The sequence below is a fragment of the Nyctibius grandis genome, chromosome Z (assembly GCF_013368605.1).
Source record: "Nyctibius grandis isolate bNycGra1 chromosome Z, bNycGra1.pri, whole genome shotgun sequence".
Classification (NCBI taxonomy): domain Eukaryota; kingdom Metazoa; phylum Chordata; class Aves; order Nyctibiiformes; family Nyctibiidae; genus Nyctibius; species Nyctibius grandis.
In genome coordinates, this window is record NC_090695.1 from 24061232 (window position 1) to 24088021 (window position 26790).

General features: G+C 41.7%; 1 protein-coding gene across 1 annotated transcript in view; it reads left to right on the forward strand.

Annotated features, from left to right (window-relative positions):
- HOMER1 (homer scaffold protein 1) overlaps positions 1-19316 on the forward strand; it is a 103348-nt gene extending 84032 nt beyond the window's left edge. Inside the window, exons 7-9 of the mRNA XM_068423204.1 lie at positions 6155-6265; positions 9461-9541; positions 18508-19316. Of these exons, the coding sequence (XP_068279305.1) occupies positions 6155-6265; positions 9461-9541; positions 18508-18696 (381 nt within the window). The 3' untranslated portion in view covers positions 18697-19316. The remainder of the gene's footprint in view (positions 1-6154; positions 6266-9460; positions 9542-18507) is intronic.
- Positions 19317-26790: the final 7474 nt, after the last annotated feature.

The following is a 26790-nucleotide window of genomic DNA, read 5'->3' on the forward strand; positions in this document are numbered from 1 at the left end:
ACAAATAATCCACATCTAGCCTTTATCAAGATGCAACCCTTGGTTAGTAATTACAGTTTACTAAAAAGACAGTCTCTTTTCAGACAGAGCAGGTAAATCAGGTTATGTTCCTGAAATCAAAATGTGAATTCAGCTTTTATTAATGTACGGTGAACTGAAGGCAAGTCTTTTCTGTCTTTTTCCATTTGCCTTGATTTGTTTTTATAGCAGATTTGCATTTAGGACCCAAGACTATTTCATTAGTTTTTTTTCTGGGAATTCACTGTCACTGAATGTGTCATATACAAGATTATAATTTGAAAAAACAAAACAAAACAAAACGCCAACCAAACTACTGTCACTCTGGGAAAGGAAAAAAAAAGTTTTCAAGGAAAAGTCTCTCATCCCCATCTTTGTCTTTCTAAAAAACCTAAGAAAAGTGTTAAGATGCATTTATCTGCAAGTTATAAAAAGCATACTTCGTGGAGGCATGCCGCAAAAATTTTTATGTAGTCAAAGCTTTGTAGAATGAAATATAGCCTATAATTCCAAAACTCCTCTAGAGAATGAGGAAATTACTGGATTTAAATCCTCAGGATTAAAGGATGACATAGCTGTACTGTGTTTGCTATTGCGTGTATTTCCTGAGCTAGCCAGATAGCTGGAAAAAGTATTTGCTAATTAGATTGCAGAGAAAAGGGTGTCCCCTGAAGTTAGAATTAGCATTATCAGTTGCAAATAATAATGCATGGCTGAACCTCAAAGCATTGATTTGAGTAAACTTCTTATATTTTCAAATATTCCTACTGCAGTTTCATTACTTTCTTCACAAAAATCAAGCAGATGATGGATTATTCCTCTTTCTTCTCTGTAGAAATGAGTAGCCATGGAAAACATTTTGATATTTCCATGGCTTGAGGCATCAGTGCCCACAGATAAAAATGTGTCCTTTTCAACAAAATCTTTAATTGTTTTCTCTCTTGAAAAGAGTAATATATTGTTGGTAATGCACAAAACTGCCTCCTGCCCCCGTGTTATCATTTTATCTATGGGTAAACTTGGAAAACTACAATAATTAATTTGCTGTCAAAAGTGATGTATATGAATCATACTATGGTGTGCTTTTTGTTCTTTCAGCAGCAACCTTGAAAAGCAATTTTCCTTGTTTTCTGCATTTTCACATTTTTTAGCACCAAAAATCTTTCTTTTATTCTCGAAAGCTATACTGGAATTATTTTTATGATCAACTTGTTGCATGCTGTCTTGCATCTTACTGTTCACCATGAAGAACTGAGAAGCTTCTTCATAAATTATGTGAAACTTTATGCAGTTATTCCTAGTTTTGCTGAGCCATGCAACATCATTTCTCTTTGTGGAGAGCAAAGGGTTCTTTTTTCTTTGTAGGAGGTTCATCTTGAATTATTGATGGAATAATATTGTTACAGTCACAGTTATGATTCATTTAGGGATGTAACTCAACCAGCTAAAAATATATAATTAATACTCAAATTCAGTCTTGCGTGTGAACACATGCCTGGGTTAGTAGACCTTGGATATTGCATTCCACAGGAAATAGAAGGGATAAAAATACCTTTAGGAAGCAAAAGTTAATAGTGTCAGGTACATAAAATAGGCTACATCTACACTGAAAACATGTTCTAATCTGTCTTTCTTTGCATTAGTGTAGCAGTTGAAGTAATTTCAGTATGACGTTTAGAAGGAATTTCATGATCTGTTGATACTGAATTTAAGGCGCTGAATAAAAACTATTGTTGTTTGAGATCAGAAGTGTACAAATTTATCTCAAGAAAGTGGTTTGAAAAAATGAATCAACCTGCAGGAAACATAGCGCGGATTCATTCGGTCAGTAATTGCTTGGGGAAGGTGAGCAGTTGAAATATTTCTGTCATTCCCACTTCTTTGCCTCTGTTCAGCTGAAGTCTTTGCTTGTGAAGTAGTTGTCTGTGTTGGGATTTGATGCAATCTCCTCTCTTGGTTTCACTGTGATTTGATTTGCTTTGTTTTCTTTGAGGGATTCTTCAGTCTTCTTGAAGCTTTGAGCAGTCACTGTCTTAAGCTCATATCAAGGCCGTTACTTCTGGTTGTGTTACGTGGCCCAAAGCCTCACTCCTCCAGTCTTCCCAGCAGCCCAGTGTGAGCTAGCTGTCTGCTGCAATGAAAACTTCTGCCTGGCATCCTCTTCTATTTATAGGCTGTTAACCCTAGATTAAAATTTGAAGAAAACTCTAGAATGGCCTCCGCTGAGAAGGTCTGAGCTCTGCTAGAACAAGTTGCCTTGCTGTCTTATTTCAGCTGATGTATTTCTCACTGAAGTATGCAGTTAAGTATAATGCCAGCCATATACTAGAAGAGTTAGCTCATGAAATAGTCAGTAAAAAGCCCTTTCAGAATTTTTTTTCCATCTGTGCAATCCTTACCTGGATGATAAATGCAAAATAAAGAAGCAGAGTCTAAGAACAATACTTTTTATTTTTTAATCTCAAATATGAAGCCAGAGTATTGACTTTTTTCAGATGTGCATGTCAGTGCAGTGTTACGATAGCACAATAGAAGAACCTTGTTTAATCAGTTATTGTTCAAACACTGTTCTGTCAGTCTGAATTCTGTACTGGAAACAAAGCTTAATCACAGGTAAGTTGCTCAGTGTTGCTGTGCAAAGGGTTGAATGATTGATTGAGCATTGCTCTTAAACATGAAACACTGAATGAGGAAATGTCTCTGAAAATAGCATGTGGGAGGGTCACACTAAAGCATTTTAGCTTCCTTTTATGCCCCCTTATGTGCATAATGCATAAAGAGTTATTTTAAATGATTTTTGGACCACTGGTCATGAGAAAAATAAATTCAATTTGAAACAAGGAAATAGAGCAAGTAAATGCTATCCAGATTTTTGCCTAGAGCTTTACTTTTGTTACTTCTGTTTTTGATTGCATATTCTTTATACTGCATCATTTTCCAGCCCATCTTACTTTACAGATTTTTTTGAAAGGGTCACAGTATGATTTTCTTTTGTTAGGTTCATTCAAGAAGATAACATCATGAAGATATTTGACATCTTTTCAGATCTTTGTAGAAATTGGCATTTAAATAAGACTACAATTAAAGTAACCTCATTTTTTTAATTGAATTTGTTCTTTTTTTTTTCCAACTTACTGATTTTTCAGTGAACACTAAACAAAACAGTTGAACAATGCATTATTTTCTTCCGTAAGCAGTAAGAGATGGATGTTTGCCCAGAGAAAAGCTGGACCAGGGTAAGGCATCACAACCCTTTTAGTGTTAGTAATTAATTGCCCTTCTGACAGCAGTTGCCTCTATTGGCAAGAAGGTTTGTGAGAGCACTCCTGCTCTGCTAAAGCAGAATTAGCTGTGTTTGCTTAACCAATTTCAATAGGTATCTTGAGTTAGTATGGACCAGAGCATACTGAGGGCCATTCATGTGAGCCATGCAGCTGGCGAGCCTGTTGCAGAAGGTGTTTTCAGCCAGCAACAATACACACAGCCGAGAGCAGTAGCATTTCATCCACTGCAGTTCAATCCACCAGCCTCCGTGGATTCCAAGCTTGCGCCAACATGTGCATCCTCTCTGTGTGTACCAGCTAGAGGAAACCATGTGGAGAATAGTGGGGTCCAAGCGCTTCCTCAGTCACAGGATGAGACACCTCTGCACACTTGCTTCCAAGTCACGAGATGCTAGGACAGAGGTGATTTGGGGACTGGGTTTTCTTCTGCCTGTCCAATTGAGGCTCTTAGACTTTGTGTAAATGAGTGTTCACTGTGCCAGGGCTTGGTAAGAGCCAGTGGGTATTGCTGAGTGCAACGGCTTTGAAAGAGAGATTGGCCTTCTTGGAGGTTATCATACAACGTTCCAGGCTTTTACAGCGGGTGGGAGAGGGCCTGACTCTGGATTCCTCTAACAGCTCTAGTCGTGGTTTCACGGAGGCTCCCACCTCCAATTCAAGACTCAGTTCAACAGAAAAGCTTGGAAATGTTTAAGAAGTTAAACATCAGAAGGTGTGAAGGTGGGCGAGGTGAGTGAGTTTGACAGTTCCAGCAAAACTTAGGAATGAGCTAGAGTTCTGCATAAACCTGCAACATCAGAAATATAGAAACCTGCGTAAAACTGTGGCAGCTCTGCTAGATAGTGAAAGGTTCTTGACTGGGCAAGACCCTGAGCAACCAAATGTGACTTCAGAATTGTCCCTGTTTTGAGCAGGAGGCCTCAACCAGATGACCACCAGAATCCCTTTCCAGCCTAAAATACTCTGTGCCTCTGTGACTCTATCTAGATGTTAGTTCAGACAATATGTAGACAGGTTTATCCCAGTCAGTGTGTTCCAGTTCTGCTTGTATGTGTTTGTGTAACTATAGTGGTGAATACTGTAACAATCACAATTGGTAGCAGTCGCAAGGAATCTAAATAGATGTATTTTTGTGTAATTGAAGCAAATTGAGAAAATTATCTAAGACTTCAGTTGTAATGCTCAGTGGCATATAAAACTGAGCAAACTGCTATTGCTTTTGCCAAGAGCGCTGATGTTTCTTTTGGGACAATTCCAGCAAATAACATAGTTCTTTGGGGTGGGATGTGAGGTGTTGTGTTACCAAGCTATATCCTCATCCCTCATTCCTCTTACCCCTCACAAGAATTTGCTGTAGTTTCAGTTCTCTCCATTTGTAAACCTGATGTGCAAAAATGTCTAATCACTGTTTTCCAGTAGAAGAAACTAGACTCATCATAGCTGTTACAGAGGGGAAGTTCATACCCTATGACTCAGAAAGGAGAAGTTGATAGGGATTTTGTTGTAATTTTCTTGTATTTCATCTTGGCTTTCCTTTGACTTCTCTCTGCACTCAGTAATCTACCTTTTGAGCCTACAAATAGTTCAGAGTCTGCAATTAGTGGCATCACAGTGGCTTCACTAGCTAGACTACGTTGGTGCTGGAGAGCACCAACCTTGATTCCTCGAGATGTTCTTTTATCTAAGAAATAAAATAGTCCTGGAGAACGCCTGCCCTCTGTCTAAGGGCTACTTCTCCAAGGCAGTTAAATGGAGACCTAAAGATTTTCTTTGCAGAATAGGGTAGCACTTTGTTCAACGGAGTTTTTGTGCCAGATTTGTTAGTTAGTGTAGGTAGATGGTGCAGCTCTGTTGAAGACTATACTAAGATTGGCAGGTTCATATCTTCTGGAAAAAAAAAATGAGTTATTAGGTTTTAAATAGTATTTTTAATATTTTAACAATTTCTTATTAAACTAAAAGGTTTTAGTGCACACGTCCCTGCAGACATGCAGCGTGAGAGTTCTCTAATATTTTGATCTGTAATTTGAGAGGTACATGAACAAAGACTTTTCTGCATAGACTCTAGCTGCATGGATTTTATTTCTTTGGCGCAGAAGCTATTTTTTGACAACTGTTCATCTGTGAATTGCAGGATATTAACCTCTCTTTGATTAAAAAATAAAATAAAAAGGGCATACCACTGCCAGGTATCTTAACTTATCCAAGGGCAGATGGAGAGTGTTTGCTGTCTGCTAATAAAGAGAAACTGTGCAAATCCAAATTGTGCAATTAGCTATTGGCTTTGTGACTGAGAGATGAGATCCAAAACTAGAAGGAGGAAGAAGTTGGCAGCTCTGCACTGGTGTCTGAGTGTCTGCTATTACACTGTTGATGCCGAGTCAGAAACTGGGGCTGTGAAATGTTAATTGGCTTGCTAGGAAGTGGGTGAGCATTGTGGCTTAGTTGATCAAAATGGTGCAACATTAAAAAGTGTCAGATGGAGAGGTTAGTTAGACAGACAGATCAGTGTTTAATCATCTAGCCTAGCCATTACTGTTTCTGAAATAGCAATTCAGCTCCTTTCATAAAATTTTCAATAATTAGTAAGTGTAAGTTTTAATTAATGTTCTTTTCAGCCTGCAACATACTAAATTTATTGTTTCCAAGAAGCCGTAGCAACCATTTTATGCTAAACAATTTGTTAAAGAATTTTACACTAACTTCATAAGAACACCTTCACTGTTTTAATCAACATAAGTCACCCGTAACTAACGGTGTATTTCAAATGCAGCTATTGATGCAAAGAAGTAATAGTACTTTGAATTTGTTGAAATTAATTCTGTATGTGTTGCTTCTACTTATTTCAACAGGTGACTGAGCTAGAGTGTGTGAGCAGTCAAGCCAATGCAGTCCACACACATAAAACAGAATTAAACCAGACAATACAGGAGTTAGAGTCTACGCTGAAGAAAAAAGAAGAGGTATTTGCTAACATTTATTCTTGGCTTTTCTGTTATGTCGTTTCTAAAGGTGTTCAGTATTAAGCTTGTGATGGCTGGTAAATACTATATTATTTACTACAGATGTTACAAAGTAAAATTTTTTTCAGCTTCTTTGAAATGATTAATATTTTTCCATGTATATAATTACATCAGTCCAATATAGGGGTGGCTATGTGAATAACAAAAATGTATAATGTTTTCCTGTTTGCTTTTTTGAAGCATCTCTCTTTGCTGAAGTAAATCAGGACTGGGTTTCCACAGAGCAGTCATCACACTGGTGCAGTCCACATTCACTAAGAAGGGAAGCTGTCGGAAGCATGCTCTCCTTTTTCTGGAGCGTAGGGTTTGGAACAAGTAATAGATCAATGCCTTTTTCAGGCCAATCTGGTTTTCAGGCTATGTTAATATAGCTGACTTTTATGATCCCTAAGATCAGCCGTTTCCTTAAATGCATGCCAAGCCCCCAGCCTGAAACTTGCTGACATTTATTGTGCCATCTGCCTTGGGCTGGACCAGCAGCGAGAAAATAAAAGGAATTGGAGTAACACCTGCACTGGCAGGGGTCCTAGAGGAAAGCAGATCTGTGCCGCAGAATGATCAAGAATCTTGCCTTCATAGATGAGAAAAAGGAGGTGAAAGGAGCCGCGTATGAAGGATTATTTGCCCTGTGTAACACCACATCCATTGAGCCCTCTGTGACAGATGCAGTGGGCACTGGTGTGCATACTCAGAGGGGCAGTGTGGCTTGCAGGTTCTTGCCTCCAGCGGGGCAGTTGCTAGGTGTTTCCAAGGAGGATGCAGGAGAGGCACAGTAGTTACAGCATATTCTCCCAAAATGGAACAAAACCTTTTCCAAACTCCTTCGTACTTAAGAGATTAGCCTCAGGTTGGTAATGTTTCCTGTTTTGGTGCCCATTCACTTTTGAATGATGCTGAGCCGTTGGCTGCAAAGAGATCTTTCCGAAAGGAGTTCTAGGAGGTGAATATGCACTTCCAGGGAAAAGTAATTAATAGTTTTAAGTTTGATACCTTTTAGCTTCATTAACTGTTTCTGTTCTTGTCTCCTGAAAGTAAGCTAAGAAAATGTTTCTCTTCTATTCATTGTTTTATCTATCATCTCTGTTATTTTTATACCTTACTACTTTCTTCTTGATAAATTAGAGATAGATACTATTTCTTTTATACTCTCTTTTTACAGAATTATGGTCAAAGCATATTTCTAGAGTAATGAAGGAACTGGCAAATGAACTTGCCAAACCACTCTCTATTATCTACCGGCAGTCCTGGTTAACTGGAGAAGTTCCAGCTGACTGGAAATTAGCAAATGTAACGCCCATCTACAAGAAGGGTCGGAAGGACGATCCAGGGAACTATAGGCCTGTCAGCCTGACCTCGGTGCCAGGCAAGGTGATGGAACAGATCATCCTGAGTGCCATTACATGGCACATGCAGGACAATCGGGGCATCGGGGCCAGCCAACATGGATTCATGAAAGGCAGGTCCTGCTCGACCAACCTGGTCTCCTTCTATGACCAAGTGACCCGCTTAGTAGATGAGGGCAGGGCTGTGGATGTAGTCTATCTAGACTTCAGTAAGGCAGTCGACACTGTCTCCCACAGCATCCTCCTGGACAAACTGGCTGCTCGGGGCTTGGATGTGTGGACTCTTCAATGGGTTAAAAACTGGCTGGCTGGCCGAGCCCAGAGAGTGGTGGTGAATGGGGCAAAGTCCAACTGGCGGCCGGTCACTAGCAGTGTTCCCCAGGGCTCAGTTCTGGGGCCGGTGCTGTTCAATATCTTTATAGATGATCTAGACATAGGGATTGAGCGCACCCTCAGTAAATTTGCAGATGACACCAAGGTGGGTGGCAGTGTCGATCTGCTGGAGGGTAGGAAGGCCCTACAGAGGGATTTGGACAGGTTAGATAGATGGGCCGAGACCAACGGCATGAGGTTCAACAAGAACAAGTGCTGGGTCTTACACTTCAGCCAGAACAACCCCATGCAGCGCTACAGGCTGGGGGAAGAGTGGTTAGAGAGTGGCCCGGCGGAAAGAGACGGGGGGATGCTGATCGACAGCCGGCTAAACATGAGCCAGCAGTGTGCCCAGGTGGCCAAGAAGGCCAATGGCATCCTGGCCTCTATTAGGAATAGTGTAGCCAGCCGGTCTAGGGAAGTGATCGTCCCTCTGTACTCGGCACTGGTGAGGCCGCATCTTGAGTACTGTGTTCAGTTCTGGGCCCCGCACTTCAAGAAAGATGTTGAGGTGTTGGAGCGAGTCCAGAGGAGGGCGACCAAGCTGGTGAAGGGTCTGGAGGGTCTGACCTACGAGGAACGGCTGAGGGAGCTGGGGTTGTTTAGCCTGGAGAAGAGGAGGCTCCGAGGTGACCTTATTGCAGTCTACACCTACCTGAAGGGAGGTTGTAGTGGAGTGGGAGTCGGCCTCTTCTCCCGGGCAACTAGCGATAGGACAAGAGGACACAGCCTCAAGCTTCGCCAGGGGAGGTTCAGGTTGGACATCAGGAAGAATTTCTTTTCAGAAAGGGTTATTAGACATTGGAATGGGCTGCCCATGGAGGTGGTGGAGTCACCATCTCTGGATGTGTTTAAGAAAAGACTGAACATGTCACTTAGTGCTATGGTCTAGTTGCCAGGGTGGTGTCAGGGCAGCGGCTGGACTCGATGATCCCTGCGGTCTCTTCCAACCTGGTTGATTCTGTGATTCTGTGAAAGCAGGCAATTTTTTGACACTCAGCCCTGCTGCTAGCAACATAATAAGCAGTTCACAGATGAAAATTGGATTTTTCTCTTGAAAAAATGGGAAAAGAAAGATTCTAATAGAATTTAAAGTATAAATGTTTCTGTAATTACAAGGAGCCTTAATTTTCCAGGAAAAAATTATTTCAGATCTTTTGTGTGGGAGGTGAAAACTTGGACTTTTATAAAAGAAAATGCTTATCTGTTGTTGTTGTTTATTCGCAATGGAATTGCTGTTTTGGGACTCTGATTCAGGAGTATGGAAAGCAGGGCTTAAACTTCATGTGCTGTGATGGCACACAGTAGCCAGCTGCCAGTTTTGGTGTCATTGCGCAGGAGAAGAAGTGGTAGCCAGCTTACTTGCACTGAGGCCAAGCCAGGTAACGTGTTGCTAGCAAGGTTGTTTCTTCTCCCTTAGGAAATAGAAGGATTGAAACAAGAAATCGACAATGCCAGAGAGCTCCAGGCACAGAGGGATTCTCTGACCCAGAAGTTACAGGTGAGCTATAGTGCATCATCTTCATTTAGAGAGAGGGGGGAAATTATCATCAAGTGAGCAGTTCACATCAGCAACTTGTGCTATATTCACTGAAGGTGGTAGATAAATATGTAAGTTAGACTGCCTTGCAAAGTGGTGGGTTGGGATGATCTGTAGGAATTTGTATCAAAATTTCCACCTGCTGTAACTTGCTCTTTTTATCTGAGGGAACAGACCCAAATTTCATTTACAAGTCCACAGAGTACTCTCAACCTAGCAGATGTCCTTCATCAATACATGTCCTGGGCAGTTCTGGTCTCATTTTCACTGCAGTGTCTTCTCATAGGTGTTGTGTGTCGGGCTGTGCATCATCAGGTTGGGATGAGTTTGTATTCAGCTTTTAAGTGTGCCCTGAGAAAGTAAAGGTTAAAGCGTTCTTGTGTAGTGCAGACTTTAAAAACACACTTTGACATTTTCTTGGAATTATTTAGGATCGTTGTGTTTTTATTGTTTTTTTCTGGGTTGCTTCTTTACTGTGTGTAAAGCCAGGTACCTCAGCCTACCGGAATCAGTGTGCCCTCAGTATACCCTCCCTTGCTACATCTGAGCTCTTCTCTGTCTGTCGCTGGGCTGACCAGCCAGCACATACGCACCTCCCTTGTGAAACCTGCCTTCTGAATGAGGCTGACCCAAAGCTTAGGTGGGTTAAACTCTGAATTCAGACTTCAGAGTTTTGAGAGGATTGGAAACTCAGGCATTAAATAGCTCCAACTTCGAAGTGCTGAAAGGTGACCCTTGCAGTTCTGTGGCTTGACCTAAATCATGCTGAAAGCAAGCCCCATCAGACTAGCCACAGTTTAAAAATCATTAAATAGGTATTCTTTGAAATGCATTACATGAAGTGGAACTTTCTTGATTCTCATTTTAGCCTACAGAATAAACCACGTAAGAACAAAATTAGTTTATTCATTTTTCCCCATTCTTAAGTCAAATTATTTGGAAAAAGTATATTATTACTTTAAACAGTCTTTAAAGATTATATTGAATACACCTCAGATTGCCTGTTCCATTATTTCAAAAATTGTTGTTGGCTTTAGGCTAAAAATGGGAGTTTTCAGCTGAAAAATGGGAGCTTATCTGAGAGACTCAAAAGGGAGATTATAACGGAAGTTGGAAATTGTTCTAGAAGTAGCATTTGCAATAATTTCAGTGTAAGATCATATGAAAAGTAATAGTGAGCCAGGAATTAGCTATCCTTAGCAAGCAGAATTATGAGAAACTAGTAAGAGATGAAAGGGTAGAAAATGCTAAGTTTTTATTAAAATTTGTACTTTATAAAGTCAGTAGCTTCCTTTTGCTATATTTATATCTTTAGTAGCCAAATGGATATTTTCTGTATATATGTCCATATGTCACATTGTAGGTGATCAGTTTCTGAAAATAGTTCTGTATGGTTCTATTCAAGTAAATTTAAAGCTCACTTAGGATCTGAGTTAGAAGTGGCTTTTCTTAAGCTTAAATCTTATTACTGACCTGATGCAGCCCATCTAAAAGATTTTGAGTCTTTGCTTTGCTATAAGCGTCCTGCTTTGATTATACTGGCCTTCTCTGAGCCACTTCAGCCTCCCATCTGTGACGTCAGTGAAATAGTGTTTTCTTCTGTAGCTCCAGACTAACCATCTCACATTTGTTCACTTGGTTGACTCATCATCTGTTTTCAGGGTGATTGTCCCCAGGGCCCGTATCTGTTCATCTCACTCTTTCTTCTTCTGCTTTATTTTTCCCCTCTTGTGTTTGCAAATGGGTTATGTAGCTCTCAAATATTTTGGAATATAGCCTCTATGAAGAATTCTATACAAAGAAATTACTATTTCAAGGTGTACTGCATTTCTGACACGCTCATATCAGGGAATGAATTAGAAATACATGATTGGCAAATTCCAGTGAAGAGCAATACGTTATCACTGTGAAGGGTAAGTATTGGGGCCCTTGTTGCTTAATGATTTCATTAGCAAGGTAGAGAAGACATATCAATGAGTCATGATCACTGTGGCTCTCACAGTAAGTCAGGATATCTTTATTACTATGCCTGGTTCCTAAATATAGCTGTTGTGTATGGTTTGAATAGTTTATTCAGATCCTTACACTGAATTCCACGAAAGATTATTACAGTGCAAATAACAAATATAACTTGTTAATAATTTATTTCTTTTCTACAAGAAAACAGTATATGAGAAATTATTATGTCTACTGTAAGAAGAGCTTGAGACAACAGTGTAAAATACACCTTGCAAAGGGCCTGAATGTATTGGAAGAGTCAGTTTATTGTTAGATGAGATTAACTGCAAATAAAGTGAAATTACACAACTAGGGGAATAGACTGTATTACATGGACACCTCTCTACTTCTTCCCATGAAGAAGTAATGGTTTTGAGGTAGACTGATTTGTAATAGGAGACTGCACATGATCTGGACATGAACTTGTAATGCAATACTGTTGCAAGAATCATTAATACTAACCTAGGGTAAATATCTGTAAGGATCAAATGTAGAATTTGGGAAGAAGCATCTTCCAGAAATTAAAAGCAACAGCTCCTGGAATATTTCAGTTATTTCTACTTCCCATACATCATTAAATATGTTAAGCATAAGTTAAGGAAAATAAAACAGGAGGAAATGTGAGAGAAAGTATATCTGAGGAAATGTTTGGGAAGCTAAATGTATATGGATTAGGAAAGAGATGTCAAGAATGGAATATAATAAAATGTGCAAGCTGGAAGTTTAAACAAAAGAAGGGAGCTCTTCTGATTTGAAGAGATACAGGGCAAGGACTAGCAACAGAGGGTTAGCCTTTTGCTGAATGTGGATGGAAGTTCCTACATCTAATGTAAGGGTTTTGGTGTTACCTGGGTGCTCCCACCCTAACACCTTACAGCAGGACAATTCCTCCATTTAAGAGCATCTGAGGAGGGCCTGAAGGATGATCTTCAGTGCTAGATACAGGCCAATGGGATGCTCTTCAAGCCCAGATATCATGAAATAAAACCATATATGTATCCATGGATTTGTTCCAAAGTGGTCCCTTTCGTCACTGGCTTGCTTACTTACAGAAATTATCTTTGGGGTCAGAGCAGTGGCAAGGACACTTCCTAGAGCACACACATTTGCTGAGTAGAAGAGGAGCAGTGACAGGAGAAGCAGGACGTGTGAGCAAACATGGAAGAACAGCACTTGGTTTTGTGTGAGCATAAGAAAGGACTGTGTCATTCCTGCAGAGGACCTTGAATTTCCTTTTTTGTCCTAAACTTGCAGTACAGGACACTTGGTGTCAGAAGGTCTTGAACCTGTGTAGTCACTACACCAGGCAGTACTTGTCAGTACTTGGTTTGGAGGGCAGGAGTAGGCGTAATGAAGGAGAGCCTTCAGAGAGTGTGGGTGGGTTATAGTCAGTTAGCTTGTTCATTTGTAGCAGCAGTTGGGTAGCTAATCACTACATAAACATGTATGCAGTTTAATTTATATTGTTTCTACAAATACTCTTTTCAGTTAGCTTCCTTTAGTGCTTTGGCAACTCTTATTGTTCAGTGTTAAACAGATTAAACTAATTCTTCTCCTAGTCCTGGCAGCAAGGGGTGATTCCTACTCTCAGCTGTGCTGTTCAAGACCAGTACCCAAAACTCTGTAATTTTTAACTTGCCCATTTACAAACAAGAAGTAAGGAAGGTATCCAGTTCAGCTGGGACATAACCCATGGCTGCACAAGCAACCACAATTATGAGGAGATCAGGATCCTGAGGCTCTGCCTTCTCTACCTGCCCATTGCTGGGGGTCCCAGAGCTCTCCCCGCCCTGCGGAGCCTGGGAGCTGACACTGAGCACTGGCCACATCACCCCATCCCTCCTCTGGCCAGGGTTGCAGCGGCTGATCAACACTGCCATCAGACCCCTCATGGGTGGAAACATGTCTTGGGCCACAGACTTTGACACAAGTCTGCTGTGTTATACCTGTTACTCTTGACTGCCCAAATACATATTCTGTGTGGGTCAGGTTGTTTGTTACAGTTAGCTGAGATCTTTCCAACGTAAACGTGAATATATTTGTTAGCTTTGAGGGAGGCAGAAGAATCGTAACAAAAACAGTGGGAGAGTGGGAGGGCAGAAAGAGGAGTGGCTCGTGCTGGGAACAGTTCCTGCTACCAAATCACCCTACCTATGGCTGTGTGAAACTAGTTGTTGTAAAAGCTCAGAGCAGGCCCGTTAAAGCTTTGTGACACAAAGCCACTGTAAAGGGAAGCGGTGTTAAAAAAATGTTAATGTATGTAAATACAAATTCACTATGCACAGTTCCAGAGAATGGCTGCACAGGGTACATGGTGTACTAAATGCACCGTCCCTGGGCTTCCTTTGAAAGTGTTTTTCATAATTGAAATTCAAAAGTTAGCCTGAATTTACGAGACATGCAATGAATGCAACAAATAACAATATGCTATTCCAGACCCACGTGGCTGCTACATTGGTAATTTGATAGAAGAGAGGGCAGCCGGTTTGCACAGATCCCAGCAGCCGTGACCCCCTGCCCCTGTCAGGAGCAAGCCAGAGCTGTTGGGGGTCCCAGCAGGCTGGTGCGGGGGGGCTTCTCTTCCTCGTGAGTGAGAGCTGTGCTTACTCAGGGTCAGATCCCCTCAGCTGTGTGTAACATGCCACTGCTTCATCTTTCCACATGCTGTGGAAAGCTCTTTAGCTCTGCAGAGAAAGACCTGGGAGTCCTGGTGGACAAGCCCGCCATGAGCCAAGAATGTGCCCTTGTGGCCAAGGAGGCCAGTGGTATCCTGGGGTGCATTAGGAAGGCTGTGACCAGCAGGTCGAGGGAAGTTATCCTTCCACTCTACACTGCCCTAGTGAGGCCACACCTGGAGTACTGTGGGCCCTCCAGTTTGAGAAAGATAAGGAACTACTGGAGAGATTCCAGGGGAGGGCTACAAAGATGATCAGAGGACTGGAGCATCTGATACCATCTGGTACAGCAGGAAGGTTATGATGTGGTTGCCATCACAGAAACGTGGTGGGATGACTCTCATGACTGGAGTGCAGCTATGGATGGCTATAAGCTCTTTAAGAGGGACAGACGAAGCAGGAGAGGCGGTGAGGTAGCACTGTATGTTAGGGAGTGCTTGGACTGTGTCGAAGTTGAGGAAAATGGTGAGGATGACAAGGTTGAATGTCTATGGGTAAAGATCAGGGGAAGGTCGGCAGGGCGGACATTACGGTGGGAGTCTGTTATAGACCACCCAACCAGGATCAGCAGGCGGACGAGGTGTTTTACAAGCAGCTGTCAGAAGCCACCCGGTCGCCGGCCCTTGTACAACATGGCAGAGAGGAAGCAATCTAGGAGGTTCCTAGAATGTGTGGAGGACAACTTCCTCATGCAAGTGGTAAATGAGCCCACTAGAGGAGGGGCCCTGCTTAACCTGTTGTTTGTGAACAGAGAAGGACTAGTGGGAGATGTGAGGGTCAGTGGCCATCTTGGGAATAGTGACCATGAAATGTTAGAGTTTTCAATAGTGGGGGAAGTAAGGAAGGGCAAGAGCAGAACTTCTGCCTTAGATTTCCGGCGGGCAGACTTTAGCCTGTTTAAGAGGCTGGTGGATCGAGTCCCTTGGCAATCGGTCCTGAAGGGCAAAGGAGTCCAGGAAGGCTGGACATGCTTCAAAAGAGAATTGCTAAATATTCAGGAACAGGCTGTCCCGGTGTGTAGGAAGACAAGCCGTCGGGGAAAAAGAAAGACTGGCCTGGTTAAACAGAGAACTTAGGCTAGAACTTAAGGAAAAAAAGAGAGCCTATTTGCTCTGGAAGAAGGGTCAGGTAACTTGGGAGGTCTATAGGGACGTGGCCAGGTCGTGTAGGGAGAAGATTAGAAGGGACAAAGCTCAATTAGAGCTTGATTTGGCTGCTACAGTAAAAGATAACAAAAAAAGCTTCTACAAATACATTAACAGCAAAAGGAGGGTCAAGGAGAGCCTCCACCACTTGCTGAATGAGGAGGGTAGTGTAGTGTCAGGGGATGAGGAAAAGGCAGAGGTGCTCAATGCCTTCTTTGCCTCGGTCTTTAATGTCAAGACCGGTTGTCCTCAGGAGACTTGGCCCCCAGAGCCTGAAGTTAGGGACGGGGGGCTGTGTGAACCTGCCGTAATCCAGGAGGAGACGGTTAGTGACCTGCTGTGCCAGTTGGACATCCGCAAGGCTATGGGCCCGGATGGGATTCACCCCAGAGTAATGAAGGAACTGGCAAATGAACTTGCCAAACCACTCTCGATTATCTACTGGCAGTCCTGGTTAACTGGAGAAGTTCCAGCTGACTGGAAATTAGCAAATGTAACGCCCATCTACAAGAAGGGTCGGAAGGACGATCCAGGGAACTATAGGCCTGTCAGCCTGACCTCGGTGCCAGGCAAGGTGATGGAACAGATCATCCTGAGTGCCATTACATGGCACATGCAGGACAATCGGGGCATCGGGGCCAGCCAACATGGATTCATGAAAGGCAGGTCCTGCTCGACCAACCTGGTCTCCTTCTATGACCAAGTGACCCGCTTAGTAGATGAGGGCAGGGCTGTGGATGTAGTCTATCTAGACTTCAGTAAGGCAGTCGACACTGTCTCCCACAGCATCCTCCTAGACAAACTGGCTGCCCGGGGCTTGGATGGGTGGACTCTTCGATGGGTTAAAAACTGGCTGGCTGGCCGAGCCCAGAGAGTGGTGGTGAATGGGGAAAGTCCAACTGGCGGCCGGTCACTAGCAGTGTTCCCCAGGGCTCAGTTCTGGGGCCGGTGCTGTTCAATATCTTTATAGATGATCTAGACATAGGGATTGAGTGCACCCTCAGTAAATTTGCAGATGACACCACGCTGGGTAGGAGTGTCGATTTGCTGGAGGGTAGGAAGGCCCTACAGAGGGATCTGGACAGGTTAGATAGATGGGCCGAGACCAACGGCATGAGGTTCAACAAGAACAAGTGCTGGGTCTTACAATTCAGCCACAACAACCCCATGCAGCGCTACAGGCTGGGGGAAGAGTGGTTAGGAAGTGGCCCGGCGGAAAGAGACCTGGGGGTGCTGATCGACAGCCGGCTAAACATGAGCCAGCAGTGTGCCCAGGTGGCCAAGAAGGCCAATGGCATCCTGGCCTCTATTAGGAATAGTGTAGCCAGCCGGTCTAGGGAAGTGATCGTCCCTCTGTACTCGGCACTGGTGAAGCCGCACCTTGAGTACTGTGTCCAGTTCTGGGCCCTGCACTTCAAGAAAGATGTTGAGGTGTTGGAGCGAGTCCAGAGGAGGGCGACCAAGCTGGTGAAGGGTCTGGAGGGTCTGACCTACGAGGAACGGCTGAGGGAGCTGGGGTTGTTTAGCCTGGAGAAGAGGAGGCTCCGAGGTGACCTTATTGCAGTCTACACCTACCTGAAGGGAGGTTGTAGTGAAGTGGGAGTCGGCCTCTTCTCCCGGGCAACTAGCGATAGGACAAGAGGACACAGCCTCAAGCTTCACCAGGGGAGGTTCAGGTTGGACATTAGGAAGAATTTCTTTTCAGAAAGGGTTATTAGACATTGGAATGGGCTGCCCATGGAGGTGGTGGAGTCACCATCTCTGGATGTGTCTAAGAAAAGACTGGACATGGCACTTAGTGCCATGGTCTAGTTGACATGGTGGTGTCAGGGCAACGGTTGGACTCGATGATCCCTGCGGTCTCTTCCATGGTCTAGTTGACATGGTGGTGTCAGGGCAACGGTTGGACTCGATGATCCCTGCGGTCTCTTCCAACCTGGTTGATTCTGTGTGATTCTGTGTGATCTCTCCTACAAGGAGAGGCTGAGGGAGCTGAGTGTGTTTAGCCTGGAGAAGAGGAGGCTGAGGGGGGATCTTATCAATGCTTACAAATACCTTAGGGTTGGGTGTCAAGGGGATGGGGCCAGACTCTTCTCAGTAGTGCCCACTGACAGGACAAGGAGCAATGGGCATAAACTGAAACATGGGAAGTTCCATCTAAATATGAGAAAAAACTTCCTTTACTTTGAGGGTGACAGAGCACTGGAACAGGCTGCCCAGGGAGGTTGTGGGGTCTCCTTCTCCAGAGATATTCAAAACCCACCTGGACACAAACCTGTGCAACCTGCTCTAGGGTAACCTGCTTTGGCAGGGGGTTGGACTAGATGATTTCCAGAGGTCCCTTCCAACCCCAAACATTCTGTGATCCTGTGATTCTGTACGGGAACAGCTTGTCCATGCGGCACTGGTGGCTCACGCACTGTCCATGCGGCACTGACGGCTCACGCGCCGTCCCTGCTCCCACAGCGGCGCTGCTGTGGGGCTCGCAGGTGGGTGCTCTGGGGCACCATGCAGCAAGACAAGACATTCAGCTTGCACTTGCTTGTTTAAATTTGTTAAAGTCAATGCCACCTTGACATCAGTCTTGCTAGTTTATGTTTCTGTCTTAATTTTCAGGGTGAAAAGGCTTATAATGTGGGACAGGAGTAAGGTAGTACTCCTCCATCCATAAAGCAGTATTCTGGATGAGTTTCTGTATGAGACCGTTTAATGGGGACTATGTCCTTGAGCAATTCATGTAGTCTAAATCAGGGAATACTTGAACTTAAGTAAACCTTTGAGAAGCTGTTTTCAGTAGGTGGCACATTTGTGAATGATGGAAGCAATAACTTAACTGAATAAGTATATCACATTGTTCGCTGACGAAATTTTATCCCTCTCCAAAAGTTTCTGTCCTTCAGATGAATTACTGAAAAAATGGAGGAAGTGGTAGTTACATACGCAATTGTAATAACAATGTGGGTTCTGGTTTTGGCTTAGTGGAAACTGTAAAGGATCACAAGTTGTTTTAAAAACCAGTTGACAAAAATAGCACACGAATACCTGCAGGAGGTTAGACTGCTTTCTGTTTGCAGACAACACATTAACATGTTATGTATTTTCTCTGAAGGAAGTAGAAATTCGAAACAAAGACCTGGAAGGCCAGCTGTCTGATCTAGAGCAACGTCTGGAGAAAAGTCAGAATGAGCAAGAAGCTTTTCGCAATAACTTGAAGACACTTTTAGAAATTCTTGATGGAAAAATATTTGAACTAACAGAGTTACGAGATAACTTGGCCAAGCTAATAGAATGCAGCTAAAGAAAATGGGATTCCAGTGCCAATCAGCTTAAAGATGCACTGTCTCTCTTCGTAGGACTGTGTTGGGCTCTGCATCAAAGTTGCACAAAATTAAAAAATGCTCCTCTGAGAGGGCTTCTTTTAAATTTGAGTCGTATTTCAATGTAAAATTTAGAACTCAGCTTGTAGCTAGTTGAAGAAAAAAACAACAAACAAAAAAACTTGAATTACAAATTACCTCCTTGTACTTTATTGGCCATAGTTAACTTGAAAGATACTAATAGTAATTGAATGCAATCCTTTTCTAATTATCAGTGATGGAAGAATTAGCAGTGTCCCAGGTCACACCCCCTTTTTGTGATAGACACAATATAGGTTATCTGCTGGTTTATTTATTTAAGATATTTAATTGCTGTGTTTTGTGCAAGAACTTAGTGATGACAGCCCTGTATTTTGTTGTTCTTAATAATTTCTCAGGATACTTTGCACTGTGGAGAAACAGTGCCATTACCAATTTATTCTTGCCAGGAGTGAGAGAGAGTTGCATCTTTAATTGAAACAGAGTTACTATAACTGCTTGTATAAAGTTCTTCCTTTTGGGGTTTTTTGGTTGGTTGGTTGGTTGTTTTTTGTTTTTTATATATATATATATATATATATATATATATATATATATATATATATATACTGGAAGATACCGCATTTCTTTATGGAGCTTACTCTGGTGTTCTACAATATTGTCCAATGTAACATTTACTTTTTCATACAAATTCCATGTAATTACAGTGAGATACTATCTTCCACTTAACTATATTTTGAAGCCAACCAATGATGGAAGGTGAGTCCCCAGGAAAAAAAAAGGCGCAAAAAACCCCTGAGAATTTTAAATGTGAAATTTGACATGCACAGATAACAAGGAATAGCCAGTTGTTTGTTTTCTGGCCTTGATACATATATTGAATATGTATGTTCAATTAACTGTTAACCTGTTCTGCAGGAGACTTTTTCAGAATGTCACATGAATTTCAGGTTTTGTGAATAATGGCTTATGGGCAGCACTGTTTTATTACAGATTGCATTAAGGGCATAGAGCTCTTGCAAGGGATCACTCGTACACTGAGCTTGTCCAGCCAAGAAAGCTGTTTCTAGAAGTTTTGTTGTCATAGCAAATTGAAATGGAGACATGTTTACTCTTTTATGGGTCTTCATATCACATCTTTATTGAAACTACACCAGGCAATATTCTGAACTGTTAACTAAATGTTTAAAAACAGGAAATTGAATTCAATTATCCTCAGTGAGCAGGTTTTAAAGTTGTTTTGATGTAATTTTAACAGACTTTTGGCAAACACACATTTCTTTATATAATAGATTTATTTAAAAAAAAACCTCTTTGAAAGGTAAGCCAAGTGTCATGTGTCTTGCATCAAAGTACATTCTTGCCATAAATTGCTTGTAATGTTGAAGAGGGCTTTTTTAAAATATATGAAGGAGTGTCAGACTTCAGAGTTGAAAGATGCACGGACATTTGTTTGCTCCCCAAATTAATTTGAATGTTAAACATGAAATCTAGCTGCTTATTAAATTTGTACAACACGATTTTCTCCACTTAGAGACTGCTATTCAAAACTAGAAAAGATAAGTTTGTTTTCGTGTGTGTGCTGTGTGTATATACCATATACTACACACAGGTTCTCATTTATATTAGAAATACATGCTTTATTTCTAAAATAACATTTTTTTTTCTTTACCAGTGATTTATCAGGTCTCCCCTGACTAGTCAGGGAAATGGTTTAGGTCAAATGCTAAACCGTCATGTATTATACGGTATGTAATGTACACAATGTTTAAGTTTTCTCCATATTTTCAGGGTATTTTCTCACTTATTTTATTTATTAAAGGGGTGGGGGGAGCTTGGTTCAGCATCCTATTGGTTGAAAACTTTGTGGTGAGCTACGTGTTTTTCTTTTGGTGGTGTGTATATCTTCATCAGGTCCAGATGAGCAGATACGATCATTTTTTAATTTACCTGGGGATGTTTGGGCCTGATTCTCCTGTCACTTGAGCTGCTGTAAGTCAGATGTGTCCTTGATGTGATGTCAGCAACACTGAGTTGGCATAGCATCTGTGGAAGTGCAAGGAGAATTCAGCCTGTTAATGCTCAGTGGACGTAATAAGGATGAAGAAAGAATAAAAACACGGAAAATTGATGGTGGAATAAATGTAATATTATTTTAATGATATTATTATTGACATTTTAAAAGATATGATGTCATTTACATGTGGGAAAATAGTGGACAGAAATATTTCCACTTAAATTTTGTGAATATGTGTGGTACATGAGTATTTCTATGTATACGTACACACACATATGTATATACAGAACGTGGAAAAATTTAGATGTGCACATTTTTAATATTTTCCTATTGAAATTAAATTTAAAATTGGAAATTGATATTTGAGAATTTCTTTTCTCATAGATTAGATACACTTCATTTCTTTTTTTTAAATAATACAATTGCTGAGGGCTGCACCTTTGAATTCCCAAATAGTTGCCAAATATAAGTATGGGATAAGGTGGAAATACGTGCACATATAAATAAAGTCCTATTGTAAGACTATTTTTAATATTGATGTACAGTAGGTGAGTGTTTAGAAATTGTGACCTAAAGTTCATACTTGGGTGGCTATACCTACTGTAGCCTCTCCACTTCTGTTTTAAGATAAAAATTTGCCTATATTTGAAACATTACTTTCCCAGAGACAGGTACTACACATTGTATCTATCTTTGATGAAACTATGGGGATATGTATAGGAGAAAACACTGTTGAGTACTATAGCCTGAAAACATGCCCATGAACTTGCACTGGAGGGGAGGGCAGTCGAATCTGATATAACTTGTTATATGGCAACTACAGGCTTGTAAAAAAAAAAGGCAAAAAGAATTACTAAAAAACCTAAGAGAAGTACCCAACAAAACAAAACAAAACACAAAAACCCTACAGTTTTTTAATTTTGAAATACACTTGCTGTTCTCTGGAGAATGTACTTTTACTCTTTATTTTTTTTCTTAAATCTTTTTCAATTATGTGCAAGTGATAGCAGCAGCTACCTTAATCTTTCAGGTGCTACTGGATTTTGCATTAGTGTGTTATGTTGTGAAATCCTGACTTTGACATAAAGGATTTTTGTAAGTACATCCCTGTCTGGATAGTAAGTTTTTGGAGTGTCTTGTTCATAATCCATATGCCTCAATGATCCAGAAATTGCATTTTTCTATGTGGACAGAGTAAAATGTGTGAATTAATCTGTCTGTTACAGACTGGGAATTCCTTTTCCTGGCTAATATATCCAGGAAAGAGGAGAACAAAATGAACTGATAATGCAGAAATGCTGTTATAAGGTCTCTAAGAAAATACATTTTCAGGTAAATGTAAATAAATAAAGGGCTAAACCAGATGTAACACAAATAAGTATCGTTTAATGATATCAGTGGCATTCCCAGGATAATTCCTTTAAAGAAAACCCCACAAGAAATGAACAATGAATCAATTAAAGATGAATATTTTGGGGTGTGTCTTTTCAGTTGTCACTTGTGAAAGGTTTCTGATTTCTGCTCATTTTTCTACCAGTTAGGGATTAACTTAAGGTTTACTTTCAATAAGAGGCTAAACCTCAATTCATTCTATCATCTTTTATATTCCATACTGAAATGGCTACTGAACAGCGCTCTGTGAACACCGCATTCAAAAGTCAAAATCAAAATCTTTTTCAGAAATACCGTGTGGAGAGAGGAATGGAAAACTGTTGCAGACCTTAATTCTCTGCAGAACTGGGGATATCAGTAAAAGGACTTAATTTGATTGCTTGCAGAAGTCTTGGATCTTGAGGCCAAAGATAAATCTGATTAGAGATTAGGTCTGGATGTCAAAAGAAAATGAAAAAAAAAGGACAATCAAGAAACTCCATCCAAACGCACGTAGTTCAGTCTCAGTAACTGGACGTGCCAGCTAAATGCACAGATATACACTGATTTTTTTCAGGAAATGGACCTGACTCTGCAAAGCAATGTTCAGATTGTCTTGTTTACATTTTCTTAGTAATGCTGCATACATGCACTACCTCTGAATGGTGCTAAGCAGACAACATATCACGGAGTAACAGATATTTTTTTAAAATCTCTATTTTTGCTTATTAGCATTAGTTCCTTGTTTTACTCCACTTACTTCAGACGAGTAGGATTAATTTTCCCCAATATGTTAAACATTTGGGAACAACGAACAGAGTTTTGTGTTAGATCCTGGAGTCAGTTCAGCTCACGTCCACTGTTCTGGCCATGCAGTGTAGCCAGAAAGCCGGTGTAACTCTTTATATCACAATACCTGCAATACCTCTAGATACTATAGATGGAAGTGAGTTTTCACACCATGTGGGGTCTTGTAGCTTGCCCGCCACAACCTCTCAGGGACCTATAGTTGCCACTACTGCCTCTGCACTGCTGGCAGCTCATCCTAGGACCAAAGAAACACAAGCGTAATTCATACCCACTTTCTCCCTCATTGCCGGGTCTTGCACAAGCACTGCTCAGCTGCAACAATACATCTGGCAGTGTGTGTCATGTTTAGATACAGGCACGGGAAGGAGTAACCTTCAAAGATGTTTTAGATTTGGGGCAAGGACAAGAGGGGAATACAGACTTGTCAAAAAGATTCCCGTACATGGAACTGGTAGCTGTAAAACAGGCAAGAATGGCTTGCATAGCAAAGGACAGACCACCTGAACTGTGCCATAGTGACTAAGAGTTCGTTAGAAAGGATTTTACTTTCCTTAGGTATTCACATCATGCCAATATTGAGCACATCTGGCTTGCCCCAAAACTCTGCTCTGATTGCTGTAGTCTTCTCAAGGTCAGCATTAGGTGTGTGTTTCATGAACACAGCCGAAGTCCTGGCAATCTGCAGACCCCATGTCCTTTCAGTCTTTTATCTTCACAACTCTATAGAGGTTTGGTATCAGTATTAGTCATTGGTAGTGGCTGATGACACACCCTATTTTTTCCTGCCATCAGTTCCTGTCGCCTCTGCTGTTTGTGTAACAAACTTCTGAGCTGGGTTTTGGGGTTTCTCTTTCTTTTCATTTAACTTTGAAGTAGTTTCAGACCTTGTCCATCCTTGCTCTGGGGATTCTCATCTGCTCTCATCCAAGTGTCGTCTCACTGCATGGATCCAGCGGTGTATCAGCTGCTTTTGCTTCCACTAGATTGAGAATAGCAACCTAGAATTTTTCTTGGAAGAGAACTTGCATTTCTGTGACACTGGTAATTCTTGAAGAGGAAGGATTTTTTTCCCCAGTAGATCAAGAAGGAGGCAGAGCTCAGGACCTTCACAAACAATACATGCATCCAGGCATTAAGGGGAGAGGAAGAGCTACACTGACAAGGTACGTTTAAGTATAATCTGCGTGTATGGATTTCCCCCTTTTGAGTTAAATACGGTCATGCAGATATTTGCAAGCTTAAGATTTTCAGAGAGGGAACAAGACCATTGAAATTCTCTGAGTCTGGATTGTGTTTTATTAAATGATGACAGGAATTTTCTCTAAACAAAACAAAAGAAATGGGAAGCCAAATGATCTTGTACTTCCCCGCAAGAGAGACATCACAGCCTTTCCTGTGGATGGAAATGTAAATATTAAATCTACTTTCTGTGCATCTGAATATACTGTTATTTTTGTAATTCCAGCAGTGTTGTTTCTCAGGAACCTTCAGCAATGGGAAGCAGAAATCTATCAGTGAAAGGCACAGCTCTCTTTCATTTAGTGAGAGGAGCCGGCATAGTAATGTGTAGTTGAGCGACTCGAGTAGTATCTAGTCCGAGCATCCTGCACTGAGTCCCTGCTGCTCAGCCTCACTGCTACACCCTGATAGCTGTGTGGAAGCTAGCCCAAGACGTGGCTGCACTCACTGCACTCGCTGTCTGTCCCAGAAGCAACGCTGGAGGGTTTGTTGTCCTTTGTTCAGAAGCTGCTGGTTCAAACTGTAGCCCTGTCGTTAACCGGTCAAGCCCTTTTGCTCCAGAGCATTCTGCATATTTGGAGATTTGCTTGTAGGGGGAGAAAACAGAGGGGAAATTTAATTCTGCAGATCTGAAAGAAGCAGAGTAATGTGCTGGTTCGATATAAGCATCTTTAACCTCACCTCTTTCAAAGAAAAAGAAATCATGGAAGCTTTATTTGGGGTGGTTATTGTTATCATTTGAACCTACAAGTCAGATTTTTTTTTATCCTGCCTTTCTTGTATTTTTCCTTTTTCCTGTCTATGTTCTTTTTACCTGCATAACGTGGAGCAGCCAAGCACATGTTTACAACAAATATAAGAAAGACCTAAACTGCTTGTGGAATAAGATGCATAAATATCCATTGTCCTGCTCACCAGGCAGGCACATTAGCAACCCAAACAAACGAAAAAAAAACCACACATAAAAGATACCTGTAGGTATGGGGTGCTGTCTGTTGTGCATGAACACCTCAGCCTCAGCGAAGCCAGCCAAAGAAGCCAAGAGGCAATGAAGAAGCATCAGGGATGTTCTAAACAAGCATTACTGAAGCATGCCACGAGGGGGCATTTTGAATCGAAGCTGGCTAAAACAGTGAGCAATTGAAGTACATTCGTAAGACAGGAGCTTGTATGCTCTTTATTGATGATGACTGCATTGCAGAAATAGGAAATTCCTGTAAGGTGTGTTTAACTCCTCAAGTCAAAACACAGTGATGTGGCAGGATTGGCGGGTTGTTTTCAGAAGAAACTAAGCTGATGTTCCTGCTAAAACAAAGGGATCATATACCAGGCAGCAAAAATTCCCATCCAGCAGAGGATTTCTGTCATCAGCTAGCATAGGAGACAGATTTTCTGCAAAGGAATTAAAGCAACATTTGGAAACTTTCTTGAGAGAACCAGTGCAAAGATGGGAGCAGATCTCTGTGCAGCAGCTGCAATGTGCTCAAGTCAGACTGGGAAATCAGGCTACAAGACTTACAGCCTGGAGTGGCAGGACAGGCAGGCAGCAAATTGTGCTGTAGGTTCTAAGGTTTTTAAAGGAATTGTGACAGTTTGCCCAAACGGCAGTAATGAAGCTGTAACAGTGACATACATATCTAAAAGTAAAATCTAGAAGGAATTAAGGCCTCACAGAGCACAGTGAAATTCAGCCCCATGGCTGAAGAAGCAACCACACCAAGGACGCTCAGTATGTCCAAACATGCAGTCACCTCTGCACCCCTGGCAGAGAGGAGGGTTTACTTACTGGATAAACGCAAACAGATTAACCAGCCATTGAGGCTGGTTTTACAGCTTGGGAGTAGCTACTCAGTGGCTGTGGAATTTGCCATGACATTTTAAGTCACTCTTTCGATGTGTTGCACCAGAAAAGGGAGCCGCGGCTTGAGAAAGTTGTAACCTGACCTCCACGACCACCATAAGCATAGCACTGTGTCTTATATTGGATAAAGGCTGGGGTGTAGCTACTTGGAAAATAGTTAGCTGGTGATAGTGCTGTGTCAAGGCATCAGGCCTTCATTGGCTGGAAGGTCTGGACAGATGTAAGTGAAGAAATTCTAATTGACAGTATTTCAGTCTATTAGGATTTTTTTTTTTTTAAGGAAACTCAATGACTTGCTATTGCAATGACATGTTGATGGTCTAGCAGAAAACATCTTCATGTCCTCTCGGGAAACTGCTAGGCTCCTTCCACTGGGCGAGCTCCAAAGGAGCTAGTTTTTGCATTCGGTTACTTCATGAAGCTGGTACCAAACGCTTTCTTATTCAGAAGCATCCCTGAAACCCTGAGTATCCACTAAGGACTTCAGCAAATTCATGTATCTCTGTCTTGAAAAGCAGGAAGACTTCAGATCTGATGGGCAGCTGATGGCTGGGAGCAGAACCCAGGTTCATCCCAGCGAGCTGATAGTGCAGTCTTGACAAATGCTGGCTGGGACAGGGTTTCTGTTTAAAGTTTCTTACTGCAAATTGAGATTAAATGATGAAGACTGAAAGAGGTTTTTTTTTTTTCTGTGAAATGGGACATAGCATTGACTTGGAACTGTAGCTGCTTTTGAGT